General features: G+C 64.4%; 3 protein-coding genes across 5 annotated transcripts in view; 1 reads left to right on the top strand and 2 right to left on the bottom strand.

Moving 5' to 3' along the window:
- The window catches only part of TUBA4A (tubulin alpha 4a), a 1,588-nt gene extending 87 nt beyond the window's left edge, over positions 1 to 1,501 (bottom strand). The window contains exons 1-2 of the mRNA XM_042890554.1: positions 1,444 to 1,501; positions 7 to 233 (exon numbers count right to left, since the gene is read on the bottom strand). Of these exons, the coding sequence (XP_042746488.1) occupies positions 7 to 233; positions 1,444 to 1,446 (230 nt within the window). The 5' untranslated portion in view covers positions 1,447 to 1,501. The remainder of the gene's footprint in view (positions 1 to 6; positions 234 to 1,443) is intronic.
- Positions 1,502 to 4,376: 2,875 nt separating this feature from the next.
- On the top strand, positions 4,377 to 8,641 carry DNAJB2 (DnaJ heat shock protein family (Hsp40) member B2). Of its 2 annotated transcripts, none has more exons than XM_042890591.1 (10): positions 4,377 to 4,419; positions 4,979 to 5,068; positions 5,697 to 5,806; positions 5,887 to 5,940; positions 6,078 to 6,194; positions 6,288 to 6,377; positions 6,495 to 6,600; positions 6,701 to 6,771; positions 7,012 to 7,233; positions 8,150 to 8,641. In XM_042890591.1, exons 2-10 carry the CDS (start codon positions 5,004 to 5,006, stop codon positions 8,158 to 8,160), a joined length of 846 nt encoding a protein of 281 aa, XP_042746525.1. In that variant the 5' UTR covers positions 4,377 to 4,419; positions 4,979 to 5,003; the 3' UTR covers positions 8,161 to 8,641. The 2 variants fall into 2 exon arrangements, with proteins under 2 accessions (XP_042746525.1, XP_042746524.1); XM_042890590.1 differs by having other exon boundaries at positions 6,075 to 6,194.
- Positions 8,642 to 8,816: 175 nt separating this feature from the next.
- On the bottom strand, positions 8,817 to 17,770 carry PTPRN (protein tyrosine phosphatase receptor type N). Of its 2 annotated transcripts, none has more exons than XM_042890588.1 (23): positions 17,674 to 17,770; positions 16,073 to 16,123; positions 15,820 to 15,933; positions 15,514 to 15,619; positions 15,237 to 15,435; positions 14,832 to 15,144; positions 14,599 to 14,715; positions 14,451 to 14,518; positions 14,089 to 14,363; positions 13,918 to 14,004; positions 13,749 to 13,840; positions 13,479 to 13,543; positions 11,722 to 11,934; positions 11,424 to 11,633; positions 11,202 to 11,349; positions 11,025 to 11,098; positions 10,799 to 10,876; positions 10,510 to 10,629; positions 10,198 to 10,364; positions 9,724 to 9,777; positions 9,577 to 9,641; positions 9,429 to 9,502; positions 8,817 to 9,340 (listed from the first exon to the last, which is right to left on the bottom strand). In XM_042890588.1, the coding sequence occupies exons 1-23, from the start codon at positions 17,762 to 17,764 to the stop codon at positions 9,269 to 9,271; spliced, it is 2,853 nt and encodes a 950-aa protein (XP_042746522.1). In that variant the 5' UTR covers positions 17,765 to 17,770; the 3' UTR covers positions 8,817 to 9,268. The 2 variants fall into 2 exon arrangements, with proteins under 2 accessions (XP_042746522.1, XP_042746523.1); XM_042890589.1 differs by having other exon boundaries at positions 13,761 to 13,840.
- Between the last annotated feature and the right edge of the window lie 163 nt (positions 17,771 to 17,933).

Genomic DNA, 17,933 nt, shown 5'->3' with positions numbered 1-17,933 from the left:
CAGCACTCACCGATCACAGTGGGCTCCAGGTCCACAAAGATGGCCCGTGGGACGTGCTTCCCGGCACCGGTCTCGCAGAAGAAGGTGGTGAAGGAGTCGTCCCCTCCACCGATGGTCTTGTCACTGGGCATCTGCCCGTCGGGCTGGATGCCGTGCTCCAGGCAGTACAGCTCCCAGCAGGTGTTGCCCATCTGGACGCCGGCCTGGCCGACGTGGACGGAGATGCACTCACGCTGGGGAGGGGGAAGCAGGATCAGAGTTTGGTGGGGGCCACAGGTGTAGCACATTCCCTGCTTTGCCACAGCCAACAACCCTGGGAGCACCCAGGGAGCATCTCCTTCATTTCACGAACACACACAGTTGGAAGGCTGAGCCCCACAGCAGCTGGCATGGCCCCTGCCCATCTGCTACTTTCAGAGCAGGGCTGTGATGGCAGAGCAGTGCCCATGCCCTGGGAGTTGTGGTTGTGATGGCACTTAGAACAAGAGCCTGACTGGGGACTAGTTTGCAGCACTGAATGGTTGCCATGCTCGGAGGCTCCACTTCCCTAAATTAGCTCTGGAGTGGGAGGCATTCACTGCATGCTGCAGCTGAACCAAAAGCTGATGATGCAAGAGAGTCCCCCAGCAACGGGCTGAGATCCGTCCTGCAGCTTCCCTCCCTCCAGGTGAGACACCCCACAGCTGCAGCCTTTCTGACAAGCACCAAAATAACTCTGCCTTGGTCCTGCTGTTGCCAAGACTGGGATGTGTCATCAGGCAGAGCATCCAAACCCAACCGGATTTCCAGCGCTCCGTGCCCCGCTGTGAGTCAGCGGGCAGGAAGGCGGTGGGGCCATTTTGTGCGCTGGGTGCAGCACCGATAGCCACAAGAGGGGAGCACCCAGGGTGCTCTCAGCGCCACTCACAGGCAGAAGGGACAGGGATAGCGAAACAAGCCCTTAGCAGCCTTAGAGAGACGGACTTCTGGCTCTCACCATCCTTCCCGAAGCTGAGGAGCAAGGAGCAAAGTGACACTCTCTCGTCGTTGTCTTCCCGCCCCCCCCCCCGCCCCCAGCAGCTCCACCAGCTTTCGTAACACGAAAGCCAGCGGTGAGCCCTAGGAAACTCCGCAGCCGAAGCACGCAGCCAGCACCTCTGCTGCTGTCAGCGCCTCGGGACGGCCAAGAGAAGTACGATGCTTCTGCGGGCGCTGTGGCCGTAAAAGGGTGCAGAAGGAGGAGCAGGGACGGGTTCAGCCTTAACGCAGCCCTCCCCGCGCCGATGCCCCCCTGCTTAGGTCAGAGCGAACACAGAAGCCTGGGAAAGGCTGCAGTCCGGCATGGACAGGGAGCACACGGCGTGCAGGACCCCGGCTGCACGGACACCGCGGTAGCCGCACCCGCCCCGGGGGACCCCTCCCGTGTTGTCCGGGGCCCGGAGGGGGGGTCCGCCGGGCACTCACCATGCTGCCGCTGTCGCACACCTCCTCTGCCCGAACCGCCGTAGCTCCGCTCGGCCGGCCCGGCCCCGCTGCTGCCTTATACCGGGGGAGGCACCCCCGCTCCGGGGCGGGAGGCCCCGCCTATTTGATTTGCATAAATTTGCATAGACCCGCATATATTTTGCGTGCGTTTGTTCAGATGAAATTTTGCCTCGAAGTGGGCTCATTGGCTCTTTGCTGTGACTTCACCGATGCTTGGTCCATCCTAAAACACCCTGCTGCACCCACTGTGATGTGGAGCCAGCCCTGCCTCTGCCCCAGCCTCTGACCTAATGAGTTTTCATTGAAAGTTGCTGTCATCCCTCAGCTTGCTCTGAAAGCTGAACATAAATGACCTTCTCACAATGGCCCCTCTTTGTCCCTAAGTCACCTGGCCAGTGTCACCTTCACTAAAGGCAGTGGTGCTGCTGTGAAGGCTGTGCCAGAACCTATCAGCATACCCAGAGCTGAGTTGCCTGGGCTAAATGAGCAAGGTGGGGCTCACTGAGCCAGTGGGAAAAGCTGCTGGTTCTACAGTGCAGCACATCCCCAGGTTAGGTGTGCTGCTGGACCACAGGGTGCCGTGGTGGCTGTATGGCTCCAGAAATGCCTACATGTCCCGTGCTATAAATGTCCTTTGGGTGACCTCAGAGATCTGCAGATAGCACAGCCTGTGCTGATGCACACAGTCCGTGAGTGGGAGGCAGGCTGGGAGCACTGAGGCATCAAAAATTGAGCCCAGTAAGCTAATTTGTGTGAAACAGAGTGGTGGGGTCCACTTTCCCCATGAAAATCTTTGCAGAGGTGCTGGCTGAAATACCTCCCAGATGCCAAGGGGTTGGTGCTAGGTGTCTCCTGTCTCCGTGCTGCCTTGTGCCAATCAGTTCTGGGCGTTTATAGCACGAGCATTCTGCAGTGCAGGTTGGAGCACTAGCGGCAGAGCCAGGCAGCGAGCAGTGCCCCCGACTTTGCAGGATTTGTACGACAAGATGCTGGCACCTTGGGGTGTGAAAGGATGTGCAGCTTCTCCAGGAGGCTCCTGTGTCTGTTTGTATACCATTCTGCTGTACAGCTGCGGTGAAAAAACGAACTGTTGATGGAAGAAAGAGTACAACAGGTTGGAGATAGCACAGATGACAGAGCCCTGTGTACTGTGGGGATGCAAGGAGCAAAATGCTGCTCTGCCTGCTCCCCACCCTCCTCCTGTAGCAGTATCCTGGTGCCAGCTCTGCCCCGGCTCTGTGGGCTCTCTGCGCTGGAACCGAGCTGAAGACGTGTAATTGCTGGTTCAGATGAAATGAAGAGAATTGTGAAATGCCTGCTGCGTGCGGAACAATGAGGGTAATTCCAGACCTCGCTGCAGCCCTAAGCCCTGACTCACCGGGCAGGGAGGCGCTCCCAGGGACGAAGCTGTGCTCATCCGCGACGTGCCGGGCTACCAGGGGCGAGTCGGGACCGGCCCTCGGTGAGCAGCCGCCCTGGCTCAGGGGCCGGACGGGTGTCACCTCCCTTCTTCATTCACACCCTGTGAAAAGCGGCTGCACACCCACGGCAGTGAACAGACCGCGTCTGGCTGATGGCGATGACTTCACGTCGGAGCTCTGGGGTGAGGCAGGTGCCCCCAGGCAGTCGGCAGATGAGCTGCGCCCATACTCCTGGTACTGGTGGCACTGAATTCTGGGCAGCTGACGCTAGAGCTCCTGGGGGGGCTCTGGAGGGGCTTTGGACCCAGCGGCTGATTGCCCGTCCCCAGACCTGCAGGCCTTCCTGTGTCACAAGTGGTCGGGGGTTGCAACAGCGCTGCGGTCAGTTCTGATGCAATGCTGAGGAGTGTGCCGGCGTGGGGCAGCAGCCGTGGGGCAAGAGTCAGAGCCCACTTCCCCTCCCCAGTAGCGCAGCCCTGCACGTTCATCAAGTCCCCCGATTTTGGGGAGAACCAGAGTCCTCGATGACTCGGCAGATGTGTGCGAGGGCGATGTGCGCGTGGAGGGGGATTTGCAGAGACGTAAGGGGGCTGTGCGTAGTGCCAGCAGCCTGTCGGACGGAGGAACCAGCCTGGAGTCACGGGGCACTGCTGCAGCATTGTTAAAAGCGGAAAGGTGGTGCTGGCGGCTGGCCAAGCGCCGGTGGATTTCAGAGGGAAAAGTTACCGAGGAGGGAGATGCAGAGGTTCCCGTCACCCGCCGGGGTACCGGGGCCCCGGACTCCTAAGGCACGTGGACTCCGCGATTTACGGGGCCGCCCCTTCCTCCACATTCCCGAATGAACTTGAACCAATTTGTTGCTACAAAATGCCCTTTTCGTCGGGCGATTCTAAAACATCCCCTCTCGTTAACAGTCCCGTCCGGCCCCCGCTGCTGAGTCTGCGCGGGGCAGGGACCGGCCCGGCGTCGGGCACCGCTCTGCAGAGGCCGCGGTGCGCCGCAGCACGGATTGACGCGGACCTCCCGAGGCGCGGGGTGGCCGGGTTGACGACAACCGTCACCGTGCAGAGGGCTTCTCTGCCCCGTCCCGCGGCTCCCCCTGGTGCCCGCGGCAGCGCGGCGCACGGGCCGTCCCCCGGCCGCAGGAGGAGCGGCACCCGGCGCCCGCGTCCACCCCCCCCCCCCCCGCGGGGACAGCAAAGCGCTGAGTCACCCCAGCTGTCCCCGCTGCCGTCGCCGCTCCGCATCGCGGCCTTTCCAGCAGGGCCGGGCAGCGCAGCTGACTGGGCGCAGAGCCACGGGCCGGCCCTCCGCGCACCGCGCACCCCAGCTCGGCCCCGGCCCCGCTGCGCTCGCCGCCACCCGGCCCCGACACGGCCCGGCTCGTGACGTCACACCGTAGCGGCGCCGCGATTGGCCGCGGCCGGCGCTCGTCACCTCGCGGAACCCGCCTCCAGGCCCCCCGGCGGCCCGGGCTGGGGGACGCGGCTCGCCGGCCCGGTGTGGGCGGGGTGCGCTCGGCTGCGGCTGCCAGGTGGGCGTGGGGCGCGTCGGGCAGACCGGGGCGCGCGGGGCGATCGCGGGGCCGGGCCCTTTCCGCGAAGCGGCGTCCCGCCGCGTCCCCTCCCGGCGGCCCGGTCCCGGCGGCGGGGGGAGCCGCGGAAACTTCCAGCAGCCGCGCGGGCGCCGGAGCGCCGTGTCAACGTCCCGGCGCGGGGCAGGGCGAGTCGCGGCCTCCGGTGCCGTCACCGGATGCGGACCGGGCCGCGGGTCGGGGCCGCGGTGCGTGACGGCAGCGCCGGCCCCGAGCCGCTAATCCGCTAAGGCCGAGCGGGCGCATAAGCGCCTTATCGCGGGCCGCGGCACTCGCGGGGCGGCTGCGGCTCGGGAGGGCTGCGCTGCGGGACGGGCGGCACCCGGCGGGGCACGGCCGAGCGCAGAGGTAACGCGGAGCGCCCGCGGAGCCGGCAGCGGGATGCTGCCCACCGGTCTGCGGGTGCCGGGGAGGTCTGAGCGGCCGCGGGGGGAGTGATGGGCTCAGCGCTGCGCTGCTTCGCACCCCGTGCCGCCTGACACCGCCATTCCTCCCCCAGCGACCCCGCGGGACGGCCGCGCGTCATGGTGGACTACTACGAAGCGCTGGGTGTGAGCCGCAACGCCACCGCCGACGACATCAAGAAGGCGTAAGTCGGTGCCCGCCGGCCGTGCCTCGGAGGGCGCGGGGGTGGCCGAGGATGGAGAGCGAAACTGGCTTAGGGAGCTGCGCCACGACCCGGAGCCCTGACCCGGGTCAAGCAGGGAGCGGGAGGGAAGCGGCTGTGCGGCCGTGTGGCTGTGCGCTGGGCGGTGGCACGCGCGCAGAGTCCGGGCGTGACCCCGATACAGCCGTGGCTGGGTGCCAGGTGTCCTGTGGCCAGCACAGCCCGGCACGGCCCCGGGATCTGTTAGACTCTGGTGGCGGGAGCGCTGCCCGGGCGAGTGCGCGCCATGAATCTACTTGTCCTGCCTCGAGGGGGGAGCAGGGCTGCGGTGCATGTAAGGGAGGGTCTGTAAGCAGGAGGACAGGAGTAGAAATAAGCTGCAGAGGCGGGGAAAGGAAGTCTTTTGCCCATTTGGTGGCCAGAGCTGCCAGACTTCATGTGAGGTGCTGCTGTACGTGTGGGCATTGGTGCTGTGGCAGTGCTGGCTGGCTTGTATTTCGGGACTGGGAGAAGTGAGCTCAGAGCTGCTGCCGCCATGACTGGAGCTGTGAGTGCTCAGCGAGGCTTGGCTGGCCGCCGTGTGCCCATCATTGAATGTCCCTCTGCGCAGGTACAGGAAGGCAGCACTGAAATGGCACCCGGACAAAAACCCGGACAACAAGGAATACGCCGAGCAGAAGTTCAAGGAAATCGCTGAGGCCTATGAAGTGCTGTCAGACAGTAAGAGGCCACGGTGCTGTGTCACGGGCACCCCCCACCCTTGGGGCAGCTGACCCTGACACCCTCTCTTCTTCTTCCAGAGCAGAAGCGCGATGTCTACGACCGCTATGGCAAAGAGGGCCTCATGGGGGCAGGTGAATGGGCAGACCAGGGCTATGGGGTGAGGGGTCAGTGCGGCTCTGGGTACAGCCTTGTATGGAGACCCAGCTGTGGAGCTGCACACACTGGAGCTCCTGCCTCCTCTCAACCCTGTGTCTCTTTCCTCCAGCAGGGCCAGGGGGCTCCAGAGCCGATGCTGGGGCTCCTGAATTCACCTTCACCTTCCGCAGCGCTCACGATGTTTTCCGGGACTTCTTTGGCGGGCGAGATCCCTTTGCTGACTTCTTTGGTGCGTGTGGGGTGGGAGGGGACCAGGGGCCAGTTATGGGGCATCATTAGCCTGCCCTGGGGTTGATGCTGATGGGGGCTGCCTGCTTTCCAGATGAGATGCTGCCCTTCTCTGAGCTGCGGGGAGCTGGCCCCCGGCACCACGGAGGGGGACACTTCTTCTCCACCTTCCCTGGATCCTCAGGTAGGGAATACGGAGTGCCTGAGCTTAGCATCCATGGCCTGATGGGCTCATCCCTGCCACCCTCCCATCCCACATGCCCGTGCCTCCCAGGTGCTCCTTTATTGTTCCCTTCTCCAGATTTCTTCACCTCATCCTTCAGCTCGGGGTCTGATGCAGGGCTGGGATTCCGTTCCGTCTCCACCTCCACCACCTTTGTTAATGGTCGACGTATCACCACAAAGCGGTGAGGACCTCCTCATCAGCATGGGCTGCTTCTGCCACAGAGCCTGGCTGTAGGCTAACCGTCTGCCTGTCTTTCTGCCCACCCATCTGTTTGCCTACAGGATTATTGAGAATGGGCGGGAGCGGGTGGAAGTGGAGGAGGATGGGGAGCTGAAGTCGATCCACATCGATGGTGAGAAGCGGTGCCACCAAGCCTTGCCACCTTCAGCAACCTCTCCTTTGGAAACCTCCTTGGTGGGAGCCCTGTGGGCTACCTTAGGGCTTGGATACCTGGGGCCCTGTGCAAGCTTTGTGGAACAGACACATAGACTCAGCTGGGCACCCAGCTCTGCACTATGCTGCATTGAGCAGAAGGGGGCACCGAGGCTGGGGGGACTGGGATTCCTTGCCATTAACTCCACTTTCCCTGCAGGTGTCCCTGACGACATGGCGCTGGGGCTGGAGTTGAGCCGGCGGGAGCAGCAAGCCTTCCCCAGCCCACGCCCCCCTTCGTCCCCACCACCTACCCCACAGCGGCCTCCGAGCTCCTCGCCCATCTGCCTCTACACAGACAGCGAGGATGAGGATGAGGACTTGCAGCTGGCCATGGCCTACAGCCTCTCTGAGATGGAGGCTGCGGGGCACCACCAAGCAGGTGGGCACGGCCCCAGCGCTCACCCGGCTCCAGGGGGCAGCCCTGGCCCCTGTGCCACCAGTGCAGCCCACAGGCCTCGGGAGGGGCCAGAGCGGGAGCCCCCCAGGGCTGGCAGCCCCACAACACCAGAGCGTAAACCTGCCTCCAAGGTGAAGCAGTGGCACTGCCACCTGCTGTGAACATGGGGTTAAGGGGCTGTGCCCCCCTGGGAAAGGGCCCTCTGTAGGGCATTGCAAAGAGAATGATGTGCCAGGGCTGCAGCGAGGACCCATGATGCGGTGGCTGCCCATGGCTTGGCTGTCTCCCATAGCAATGGATGGGGGGTCAGTCCTGCCTCCCTGCTCCTCCAAAGGTGAAGGGTGGCTGGGGGGGAGCCCTGGTGCTGGGGGAGGGGGAGGCGGCCAAGATTAGCCTGGTTGCTGAAAGAAAGGCCCTTGGTGGGGCTCTGTAGGATGGGCAGCTCTGTGCCCAGGATTTGTGGAACGTGGGCAGGGGAGTTCCCCTCTCTGCCTTCTCCGCATCCACGCAGAGGTTTTGGCCTCTCAGACTTGGAGGGTGTGGGGTGCTCCTTCTTGCAAGGAGAGGTGCGCGGACATTGCTTGGTGCCTTGTGTCTAGTGGATGCCTTTGCTCCTGCCTTAACCTTCTCCATCCCTCCTGCTGCAGAACCCTGCCTGCTCTCTCCCACTCCTTGCACACCCCACAGGAGTACTTGCCTTTGCTAGGGGCACGATCCCTCTTGTTTCCCTTAGCTGTCACCCCCTTCCCGTGCAGAAGATGGGTGTAGCTCTGCTGTACAGTGCCTTGGCTTTCTTCCCAGGACCTTCCTCTTCCCTCCATCCCAGCTGGCTGCCACGCTCTCCCAGCACCAGGTTTCACCAGTCATGTTGTGTCCCCCCCTCCGCTTGTCTCCCCAGGTGTGTTCTGAGGCTGCTGCGCCCAGGGACCGTGCACGCCTGCTCGCCCATGGAGGCACAGAGGACTCCGCTTTGTCCCTGCACGGCCACCCCCTGCCACCTCCTTCCCTTAGCACCCTGCAGCTCCATGGACTATAGTGGGGGTGGGAGGAAAAGTGGGGGGGATGGTTAGTGCGTGTGGCCAAGCAAGACCCATAGGATTAGAAAGGTGGACCCTGAGCATGCCCCATGCACCACATGCTGGGTGCTGGGGAGGAGGTGGTGAGAGGGGGCTGGAGCAGGGATTGCTGTAGCTTAGCCCGAGCTGGTTGCTGGGGTGGTACAGATCTTGCTCCCCTGAGGTGAGGTTCAGGGGCACAGGGGACTGTGGCAGGCAGTGAGGAGCAGTCAGCCAGGGCAAAGGTAATGGTGCCTGCTTCTGCCCCCATCCCCTCACCCGCAGCCCCCCCAAACCCCATCTGCCTACAGCAGTCAATAAACCTGTTTGCAGGAGCTGCTGCATGTGGTGTGTCTCTGGGATTGGGGCAGCCCCAAAAAGAGGTGCGGGATCCCCCTGCCTGGGGTCAGGCCTGGGCTCTGCTGTGCTCCTGCTTCCCCCAAGGCTCCACGGGATGCTGCCACCACCACGTCTCCCTTCCCCTGGACACAGAGAGAGGCCAAGCCCAGCTGCAGCTGCACAAACATGACACAAGAACTTTATTCACATCAAGATACAAAATTATATTTCTCTAGAAATTTATCTTCTGCTTGAGTGACAAGGTGGGGGTGACACAGAGAAGACAGGGCAGGGCCACGACCCGCGCCCACTCCTATCCCCTCTTGGGCATAGGGACAGGGGTGGGAGAGCAGCCAGGGGATCCCCACGGCCACTCTCCCAGCATCACTGCCCTTCCCCTCCGCCGCAGGGGACAGGAGCCCGCTCTTCACTGCAGCAGCAGGAGCAAAGGGGCTGCATGCCACGGGGCATGTAGAGGGCTGAGCCCTGCAGCCCAAGGAGAGGGGTGGGAAAAAAAACAGAGCCAGCAGCACAGACAGCATTTACAGGGCCAGGAGCGCGCTCGAAGCCAGAGGGCAGGGGGTGGCAGGGAAACGAGAGGGAAGGGCAGGGGATCCTCGTCATCACTGCGGCAGAGCCTTCAGGATGGCGTTCACCTCCTCAGCCACGGCGGTCAGAGCGAACTCAAACTGGTCCTGGGGGGGCGGAACGGGGTGAGGCTGGAGCAGCCCCTGCTCGGGGTGGGGGCAGCAGGGCCTGCCGGCACGGCGGGGCTAGGGGTACCTTAGTCTGCACCATGCCGGGCCGCTGGTCGCGGATGTGCTCCAGCGTCGCAGCGATATCGATCTCCTTCACACCTAGTGCGGGGACACGAGGAAGCTGAGGGCCGAGCCCACCGCCGCATTCCCAGCGCGCGTGGTGCACGCCGTACCTTTGGCCATGCGGTTCAGGACCATGTCGACGAGGATGTAGGTCCCGGTCCTGCCTGCGCCGTCACTGGAAGACGCGGAGAAGTGTCGGGGGTGCAGGCCCGGCCCTCGCCTCACAGCCCCCAGCCACGACCCCCCCGCTGCGGTACCTGCAGTGCACAATGATAGGGCAGGAGCGGCCCCGGTAGCACTTGTTCACCTTCCTGCAAGGACAAGAGGCACCGGGTCAGCGCCTGCTTGGGTCGGGCTGCGCTGAGAGGGGGCACCGGGGTCCGGTGCGGGGCTCCTGCCGCCTCCCAGCGTGGGCCGGGAGCGGGAGTCCCCGGGGGAGCGGCGCTGGCGGGGATGGCTGCGGTCCGGCCTGGCTGGGCTCCCGGCACGCTCCGTGCGGCAGGCACGGCTGCCAACGATCACTTTTGTGACTATGCAACTGGAGCCAGATTACTAGCTGCAAATCACAAAAATGACGCCGGCAGCTGCGAGACAGGGACAGAGACAGAGCGCAGGAGCGGGGCGGATAGGAGACCCGCCAGCAGGGCCACCGCCGGCTCCCACCCCCCAAGTCGAGCCTTGCCCGGCCCCGCTCAGAGCCCGCTGTGCCCCCTCCCGGCGCTGGCACCCACCTGCGGAAGTCGAGGAGGGGCCGGGTGGTGGCGGGGATGCCCTCGGCCGGCCAGCTGAGGAAGTGGAACTGCGTCAGGGTGCGGGTCTCCTGAGACTGCACGTTCTTTAGGTAGAAGCTGCGCACCAGGAAGTCCTCGCACCAGATGTGCTCCGACACCAGGTTCACCTGCCCGGAGAAGGGTCGGCCCGCGATGTCAGCACCGAGCAGCGGACCCTGAGCAGCTCCGCTCCGCACACTGGAGCGGGGCGATGCTCGCGGTGCCCCCGGCACGGGGACTGCGAGGTGCTCCCTGCTGCCAGCCCGCACTCGCCTCGTAGATGTGGTACAGCGAGGAGCCTTCGTCCGGCCAGTAGCGGTCGCACTGCTTGACGCTGTCCTCAGCCAGCGGGCTCAGCATGACGATGACAGTGCAGCCGTGCTCCCACACCATCTGCACGCCAAACGCCACCGCTGTCACTGCTGGGTGACAGCCCAGGTGCGGTGGCCGAGCTGCCGTGACCCATCTGGACCACAGCGAGTGTCACCGGGATGCAGGAGCTCCAGAGCTGCACGGGGCACATCCCTGTCACCAGATGCTGGCACAGCTGGGTGACACTCACCTGCCAGAAGTCAGCGATGGTGTGGGACAACGGCCCCTGCGTGGCGATGTAAGCCGGCATCCGCGGGTCGTGCTCGATCTGGAGGGGGAAAGGGTTGTCACACTGCGTGTCAGTGGGCCGGGAGGTGTGTGACAGCAGGAGGAATAGGGGATGCCCTAGGGGCAGTGGAGCTGAAAGTGAGCTCCTGCTGCCCCTGGAGCCAGAGGGGACCCCAGCTATCACTCACGATCGGGCTGGCATTGATGAAGTCGCTGCGGGACGGGTTGCTCTCGGCTTTCAGCTTGATCCTCACGTGATCATCTGGGGAAGAGGAGCGCAAGGGAGGCAGTGAGCACTGGGGGCAGCACTCCATATAGCACCTCCAACATCCCTGTGCCCCGCACCACAGTCCTGGGATGCTCACAGGGCACGTAGTCTGGGTTGCGATTCTTCTTCAGATTGGCTTCACTTTGGGCGACAGAGCAGATGCTGGGCTCAGCCTGGTAGGCACAGAGCGCCTGCCACTCCTTGGCCAGCCGGTCCCTGTTGCGGAGGTGGTCCTCCATGTATGCCTGGAATGCAGAGAGAGGGGTCAGCCTGGCACCGGGAGGAGCCTTGGGGGCCACAGCCCACCAGGGGGGCTCACCAAGATCATGTGCCCAGTGGAGATGTCCATGTTGGACTGGACAGGCTCCTCACACCAGGACGGCGTGCTGCTGTGTGAGCTGGGACTGGGCTGTGGGGCATCGCTGAACTGCGACGAGACACTGCTCACTCGCGACGTCTCTGCTGCTGCTGCAGGGGCCTCAGCACGGCCAAAGAGTGACTTGGTGGCCATGTGCTGACGGCACAGCTCCTGGGGACAGCAAGCAGAGCCCCAGTACTCAGCCACAGGGCCCCACCTGTACCTGCAGCCATGCGGATGCAGCATCCCACATCCCTACCTGGTACTCCAAGGTGGTATCGGCAGCCCCCTCGGGCCCCAGGGCAGCCAGGCGCTCCTTCTCCCGCTGCCTGGCGTGCTGCCGGAGGCAGAAGGCTGCAGCAGCTGCGATGGAGACACCAGCCACGCAGGCCAGAGCGATGAAGGTGAGAAGCACTGAGTGGAAGCCATCCCCAAAGTGAGAGGGGTGTGGGTACACAGCCGCCTCGTTCCGCTGCAGGCAGGACCAAGCAAGGGTTAGAGTGAGGCATCTGCACAGGGAGGGGTGCAGGGACAGAACCCATCCCACACTGCGTTTGAAGATGTGGGGGCTAAAGCAGAGGGAGGATGCTTGGAGCTGTGCCGCTCCTCAGCTCATTGGGAGCAGAGCTGGTGTCCCTGAGAGGGGCACTTGTGTCTGCACTTAGCACAGCTCACAGCCCTGCCCTCTGGGATGCAGGAAGTGCACAGCTTGGAGAAGCCCAAGCAGCAGCCACCTGCTGCTCCCAGTACCAGGGACTGCCTCCCAGCCCTGCTAGGCTGCAGGGCAGGTGGGGGCCCTCAGAGCCTCAGCTCAGTGAGCTCCTGCCTGACTCAACCCAAGAACTTGAACCCCAGATCCTTCTCAGCCTTTCAGCCCCCATGCTGGGACAGGAGGGTGCTGAGCCCTCACTGGATGAGACCGAGACCCCCAAGACCAAGCCTGCCAGGGTCCTTCCCCAGAGCCAGGGGTGGGAAGGATGCTAGGGCAGCCCCACCACCAAATACTCTGCACCCAATGAGATGCTAAAGCCCTACATTACCTCACTGCCTCGGCTTCCCATTGGCCACGGGCCTGATGAGGTTACCAAGGGGATGCTGCGTCATCATTATCATCATCATCATCATTGCCTACGCTGCCTGGGGATGTCCCTGCCGTCTGCCCCCATTGCTGGGGCAGTGCCAGGCCCAGCCCTTGCTGTCCCCTGTCCTGGGGGTGTTCAGCACAAGGAGCTCACCCCTCAGTGCAAACAACTCCCTTTGGGGGGTCCTGCTCATTAGAGAAGCACTCATTAGGGCTGCAGATCCCCTCCCTCCTGGCTCCTGCCACTTGTCACACCAAAAGGCACTGCCATCGTGACACTGTGCATGGGGCTGATGGAGTTGCCTTAGTGGCCTTCCCCCTTCCGGTGTCCCCAGGGCAAGAGGGGGGGAATAGGGACCCTGGCCCAGGGGTTTGCTGTGCCATTCCCCAGCTGTTAACATAGGCTCCGTTCCTATCCCTGTCCCCCATGGGATGGCTCCCGTGGCCCACAGGAGCACGGGAGGGAGGCTCTCTCCCAGCAGATGGCTGCTGCTCCATCCCTGCCTCCAGCTGCCACGCTGCTCCCTGCAGGGATGATGGCATTTTCCCTGTCTGGTCCCCAGGGTGCTTAGCACAGGGCTGGCGTGCGCAGGCCATGAATAGAGACTGAAGGTAAGTGAGGCTGGGCATGAGCCAAGTCCTGGATGCAGGGGGACATCCTCCCAAAATGCCTTCAGACCCCATGGGCTTGTGTTTTACTAAGAGCTAAGTGCCCCAAACCTACAGGTAGCATCATGCTGCGGGGTGTGAACAGAATGCTCCCAACATAAAGCCTCATGTGCCATTCCCCAGCTGTTAACATAGGCTCCGTTCCTATCCCTGTCCTCAGAGCCTCATGTGGGGCCATCAGTGTCCCCAGCACCACCTGCAGATCCCACAGCTTCCAGTTCCCTGCAGCCCCATCCCAGCCTTAAGTCCCCATGCTATGGTCTTACCTCTCCCACTCCCGTCTGCACAATCTTCAGGCCCAGCTCAGCCTCCAGCTCTGCTTTCATTTGCTCTGCAGACAGGGACAAGACAGTCAGTGGGGTGCTTTCTCTTGGCCAAGGAAACTCCAGGAGTCCAAGCACACCCCACCATGCCCCAGGTCCCCAGCTCAACCAGCAGCACAGGGATGTATGGTAGGAGCCCTCTCTTGCTGACACCCACTCCCCCTCTCAGTCCCTGAAGAAGAGGGGAAAACAGGTGTGTAGGAGGATCCCAACCTGAGCACTCACCAGCCCGGCTGGCCACATCTGCCAGTGAGAGGTTCTGGGCGTTGTGCCGCACGCGGAAGGTGAGCGCAGGCCCCACGACACTGGGGGGGACACAGGATGAGAGCAGGGCACAGAGCCCATCCTATCCCATCCCCAGGCAGCACCGTGTTGCCCTCACCTGATGTTGATGAAGCTGGTGGTGGAGAGGTGTACGCGCTTGGCCAGGAGCTCCAGCAGCCGCACGCCAGCAGCCAGCCCCAGCGGCCTGCAGGAACAAGGTGGGGTGAGGTGGGCACATGGCTCCAGTGCTGGGGATGAGGTCTGTGCAGTGCCCTGGCCCCACTCTCACTTCTGGTCCGTGATGATGTAGCCATACTCATCGGGTGGCCGTGTGCCCCGCTGCACCCCACCGCTGTCCTTCACCTCTGTGTAGCTCTTCTTCTCCACCACCATCATCTTGTCCCCTCCATGCCCCATCTGTGGCTGGGCTTGGGGGGCTGGCGAGGTGGCTACCCGGTCCCCCAGCCCCTGTGCTGGGGCACTGCTGGCTGTGACCCTGGGAGGTGGCACTGCGGAGGAGGGTGGCACTGGCTCCTCTCCATGCTGCATGTCCCCCTCTGACACCTATAGATGGGAGACAGGGAGGTTCTGGGATCCCCGACGAGTCCCCCCAGGGAGGCTACACTCCCTTCCCACACACACACAGCCCACCTGTGGCCCAGCAGCTCCCTGCTGAGCACTGAGTCGCTTTGCTGTGGGTGCTTCAGGGCTGGCAGCACCTGGGAAAGAGAAGGATGGGGATTCCAAAGGAAGGCAAGCACCCCACACCCAGCACTGTGGGACCCTGCATCCCGCTCACTGGAGCTCTGCAGCAGCTGCAGAAGGGCAGAGAGACTGCTGAGCTGCTGGGGACTGAGCTCGGGCAGCCCCAGCCCGTAGCTAGCCAGCAGGGAGGCCAGTCTCTTCAAGGAGGCATCTGCAAGGGAATGTGGCAATTGGTGAGAGCTCTGCACCCAGGTGGGGCTGTGGGTTGGGGATTTTGGGGATGGACGGCAAATGAGATGGAGAGCCCCAAGCTCAGGGAATGCGTACCTGTCTGTGCAGGGGATGGCCGGGCAGCCACGGCTGCTGCCTGATCCTGCTGCCCCACATCCCTGTAGTCACCTGGGAGGCGCGCACTGTGCAAGGGTCTGGTGCTGGCCGGGTCCATGCGAGCAGCTTTTTCCCTGGGCAACGCAAGCAGGCCCAGATCCTGGAAGAGGTGCCCACTTTCTGCCCCTGGCTGCCCGCTGTAGGAAGGCATGGGGCCAGCCCCATACAGGCCGCGGACCAGCAGCGAGGCAGCATCGGGGCCCTGCCTGGCCGCACTGCCTGGGAGCTGGTGTGTGGTATCCTGGTAGCCAAACTGCAATCAAACCACAGCCTCAGATCAGCACCCACTGTACATCCCAGCATAGGGAGAAGAGGTTGTGAGAGGATCCTCCCCCTCCCATGTACCTTGTGGTAGGAGTAGGGATGCAGCAGAGCCTCCTCGTAGTCCAGCTGGGGTGGTGGGGGCAGCAGCAGGTGCTCCAGGTAGCGCTGAGCCAGGCCTGAGGGCAGCAGATGTGGGGGCTGCCCTGGGTGCTGGGCTGCAGGCAGGCTGGAGGCCATAGGCAGTGGGGTGCGCCGGGGGGAGCTGCGTGCAGACAGGGACCTTGGGACAAGCAGTGAGGGATGGCACCCGGGCACAGCTTTCCAGCCCTGCTGTGCCCCCCACTCCACCCTGCCCTACCTGTCCCTGGGTGAGGACTCCAGCGAGGATGGTGGGTGGAGCCGGGGGATGCGCTCCATCTCCTGTGAGATTACGTACTGCGTGATGCCATCCTGCCATGAGAGCCCTGTGGTGGAGGGGGGCCATGAGATGTTGGGGGTGGGGAGCTACCCTTTGCTTGAGGTCATCCCTGTTCCTTCCAGAGCCAGATGAGTCCCTCCTCACCCCAGAGCAGTTCCCAACCAGTGGGATCTCAAATATCCCTGCTACCCGTGGTGCCTCTGTGTGATGCTGCCCAGCCCATGGTTATGCCTCCCTAGCCCTCACCTTGTGCCATGAGGTGCCGCAGGACATCCTGTAAGCGCTGCAGCACGGGGGAGGTGACCTGAAAGTGAGGCCTGTCCTGCACCGAGCCCACCTGGCACTGCCCGAACAGCCCATCTGCAAGAGAGGGGGGCGGTAGGGAGGAGTAATGAACACAGCTGGGGTGGAACAGCCCCACCTGCACCCTTCCCTCCTGCTCGCCATAAGGCACCACCTCAGATAGAGCAGGATCAGGAGCTCTTCTGTAGGCACTCACCCTGCACACACACCTCCTGCGGGGAGCACAGCCTCCGGTCAAACAGGCAGCCTGGGGCAGACAGACAGACAGACCCAGCACAGTCAGCAAGGGGGGCTGAATGGGGTTTGCTCATCACTGGTAAGGCAGTCACCTGCTTGGGGACTCTACTCTGCATGGAAGTGCCAGGGGGTGCAGTGTGGTGGCTGTGGGGGAGCCCAGGGCAGGGCCTCAGTGCAGCCTTCCTTATCCCCAAAGCTGAGCAGTGGGCCCTGAGCACAGCCTGTTCCTGGCTCTGGAAAGGGGGAGTCTGGAGCTTTGCGGGGTGCTGGCAGTGGGGAAGGGAAAGCCAGGGGGACAGCGAGCTGCGGGATCGTCTCTCACCCTCCCACATGTGACACTACCAGACGAGGGCACGGCCCTGCACCTTGCAACATGGGGGGACCCGCTTTCGCAGCACGGGGGGCCCCCAAGGCGCATACGCAGCAGTGTGATGAGGTCCCCACCCCTTTTGGGGGGCAGCATCCCCCTTCCTCCCCCCGCATCTCGGTCCAAGACCGTCAGCAGCGAGACGGCAGCAAGCGATGACTCAGCCCCGGATGGCGAGGAAGGAACGAGAAAACAACCGGGGGGGAGGGGAGGGAGGGGCCCGCTGAGTCCGCGCCGGGGCAAGTGGGGAGGGGTCCCCAGAACGCGGGTACCCGCGGGCTGCCCCCCGCCAGCTCCCCAGGGTGGGAGTGGAAGGAGGCGCGGGGCGTAGGGAAGCGCGGGTGGCGCTGGGGGGCTCCGGGCCGCGGGCGCCGGGACCGGGCGGCGGGCCGGGCGCTGTCCGTGGTGCTAAAGAGACGGAGCCGCGTCCCGCCGGGCAGTCCCACTCCGCACCGGAGAGGAAGCCTGGGCCGGGCAGGGCTCGGCCGCAACGGCTCCCGGGGATGGCAGGACTGCGCGGCGCGGCCCCGGGGAGCGGGTGACGGTATTCCCCTTCTCAGCTGCGTGACTGCAGGGATCCGCTGCCCGGGAGCGGATGGACGGAGCGGCACCTGCCTACCGGCAGTGAGTCAGCGGCCGCCAGGCCCGTGCGGGGGGGCTGCAGCCCTGCTGCCGGTAAGGGCCCCCGGTACCCCCAGAGCTCCGGGAATGGAGATGCGGGCAGAGCTGGAGCGTTCAGAGAGCATACCGGCTCGCTCCGGGTCCCGGGCCGCACCTGCCGGCGGAGGGCAGCTAAAGGGTACCGGGGTCCCGCAGGAAGCCACCGCGCGGTGACGCTGCCCCGGTCCCCATTCTCGCGGCTGTACCTCGGAGCCGGGCCCCGCAGCACCCGCCAGGCTAGGTGTCCGGAAGAGCATTGCCCTGCTCCCGTTCCGTCCTGCCAGGCGCTGCAACTCCGCAGCTAGCAGAAAGCCCAGGGGCATCCCCTTCACCAGCCAGCAGCCCAGGCAGAGGCGCCCCTGGGGCGGGTGACGCACGACGCCGCTCTCCCGTTACCGGGGCCGGACCCGCCGCGTCGTGACGGCACCATAGCGCTCATCCCCCGCCCTACGGCATCCCGCCGCCCCACCCGATAGCCTCGGGAACGCCGGCCGGGCGGTGCCGCCGTCCCTCCCGGAGCCCCACTCTCTCACCGTGCGCGGCGGTGGCCCCTCTGACTCGCAGCAGCCCGCGGCCGGCCACGAGGAGGAGGCAGAGAAGAGCCCGGAGCAGCCGCCGCCCCATGCTCCGCTCACGGCCGCACCATGGCGCACCCACCGGCCGCGCCCCCGCTGCCGCCAACCCGCGCCCCGCCGCGCGCCCCCCCCCCCCCCGCCCCCCCCCCCAAGGCGCCCGCCCCGCCGCCGCCCCGCCCCCCCCCCCCCGCACGCCAGCCAACCGGTGGCCGCCCCGA

This window comes from Lagopus leucura, unplaced genomic scaffold, assembly GCF_019238085.1.
Source record: "Lagopus leucura isolate 7727_CA_CO unplaced genomic scaffold, USGS_WTPT01 Super-Scaffold_100266, whole genome shotgun sequence".
Taxonomy (NCBI): domain Eukaryota; kingdom Metazoa; phylum Chordata; class Aves; order Galliformes; family Phasianidae; genus Lagopus; species Lagopus leucura.
Note: the sequence above shows the minus strand (reverse complement) of the source record. Positions and strands in the feature narration are given on the sequence as shown.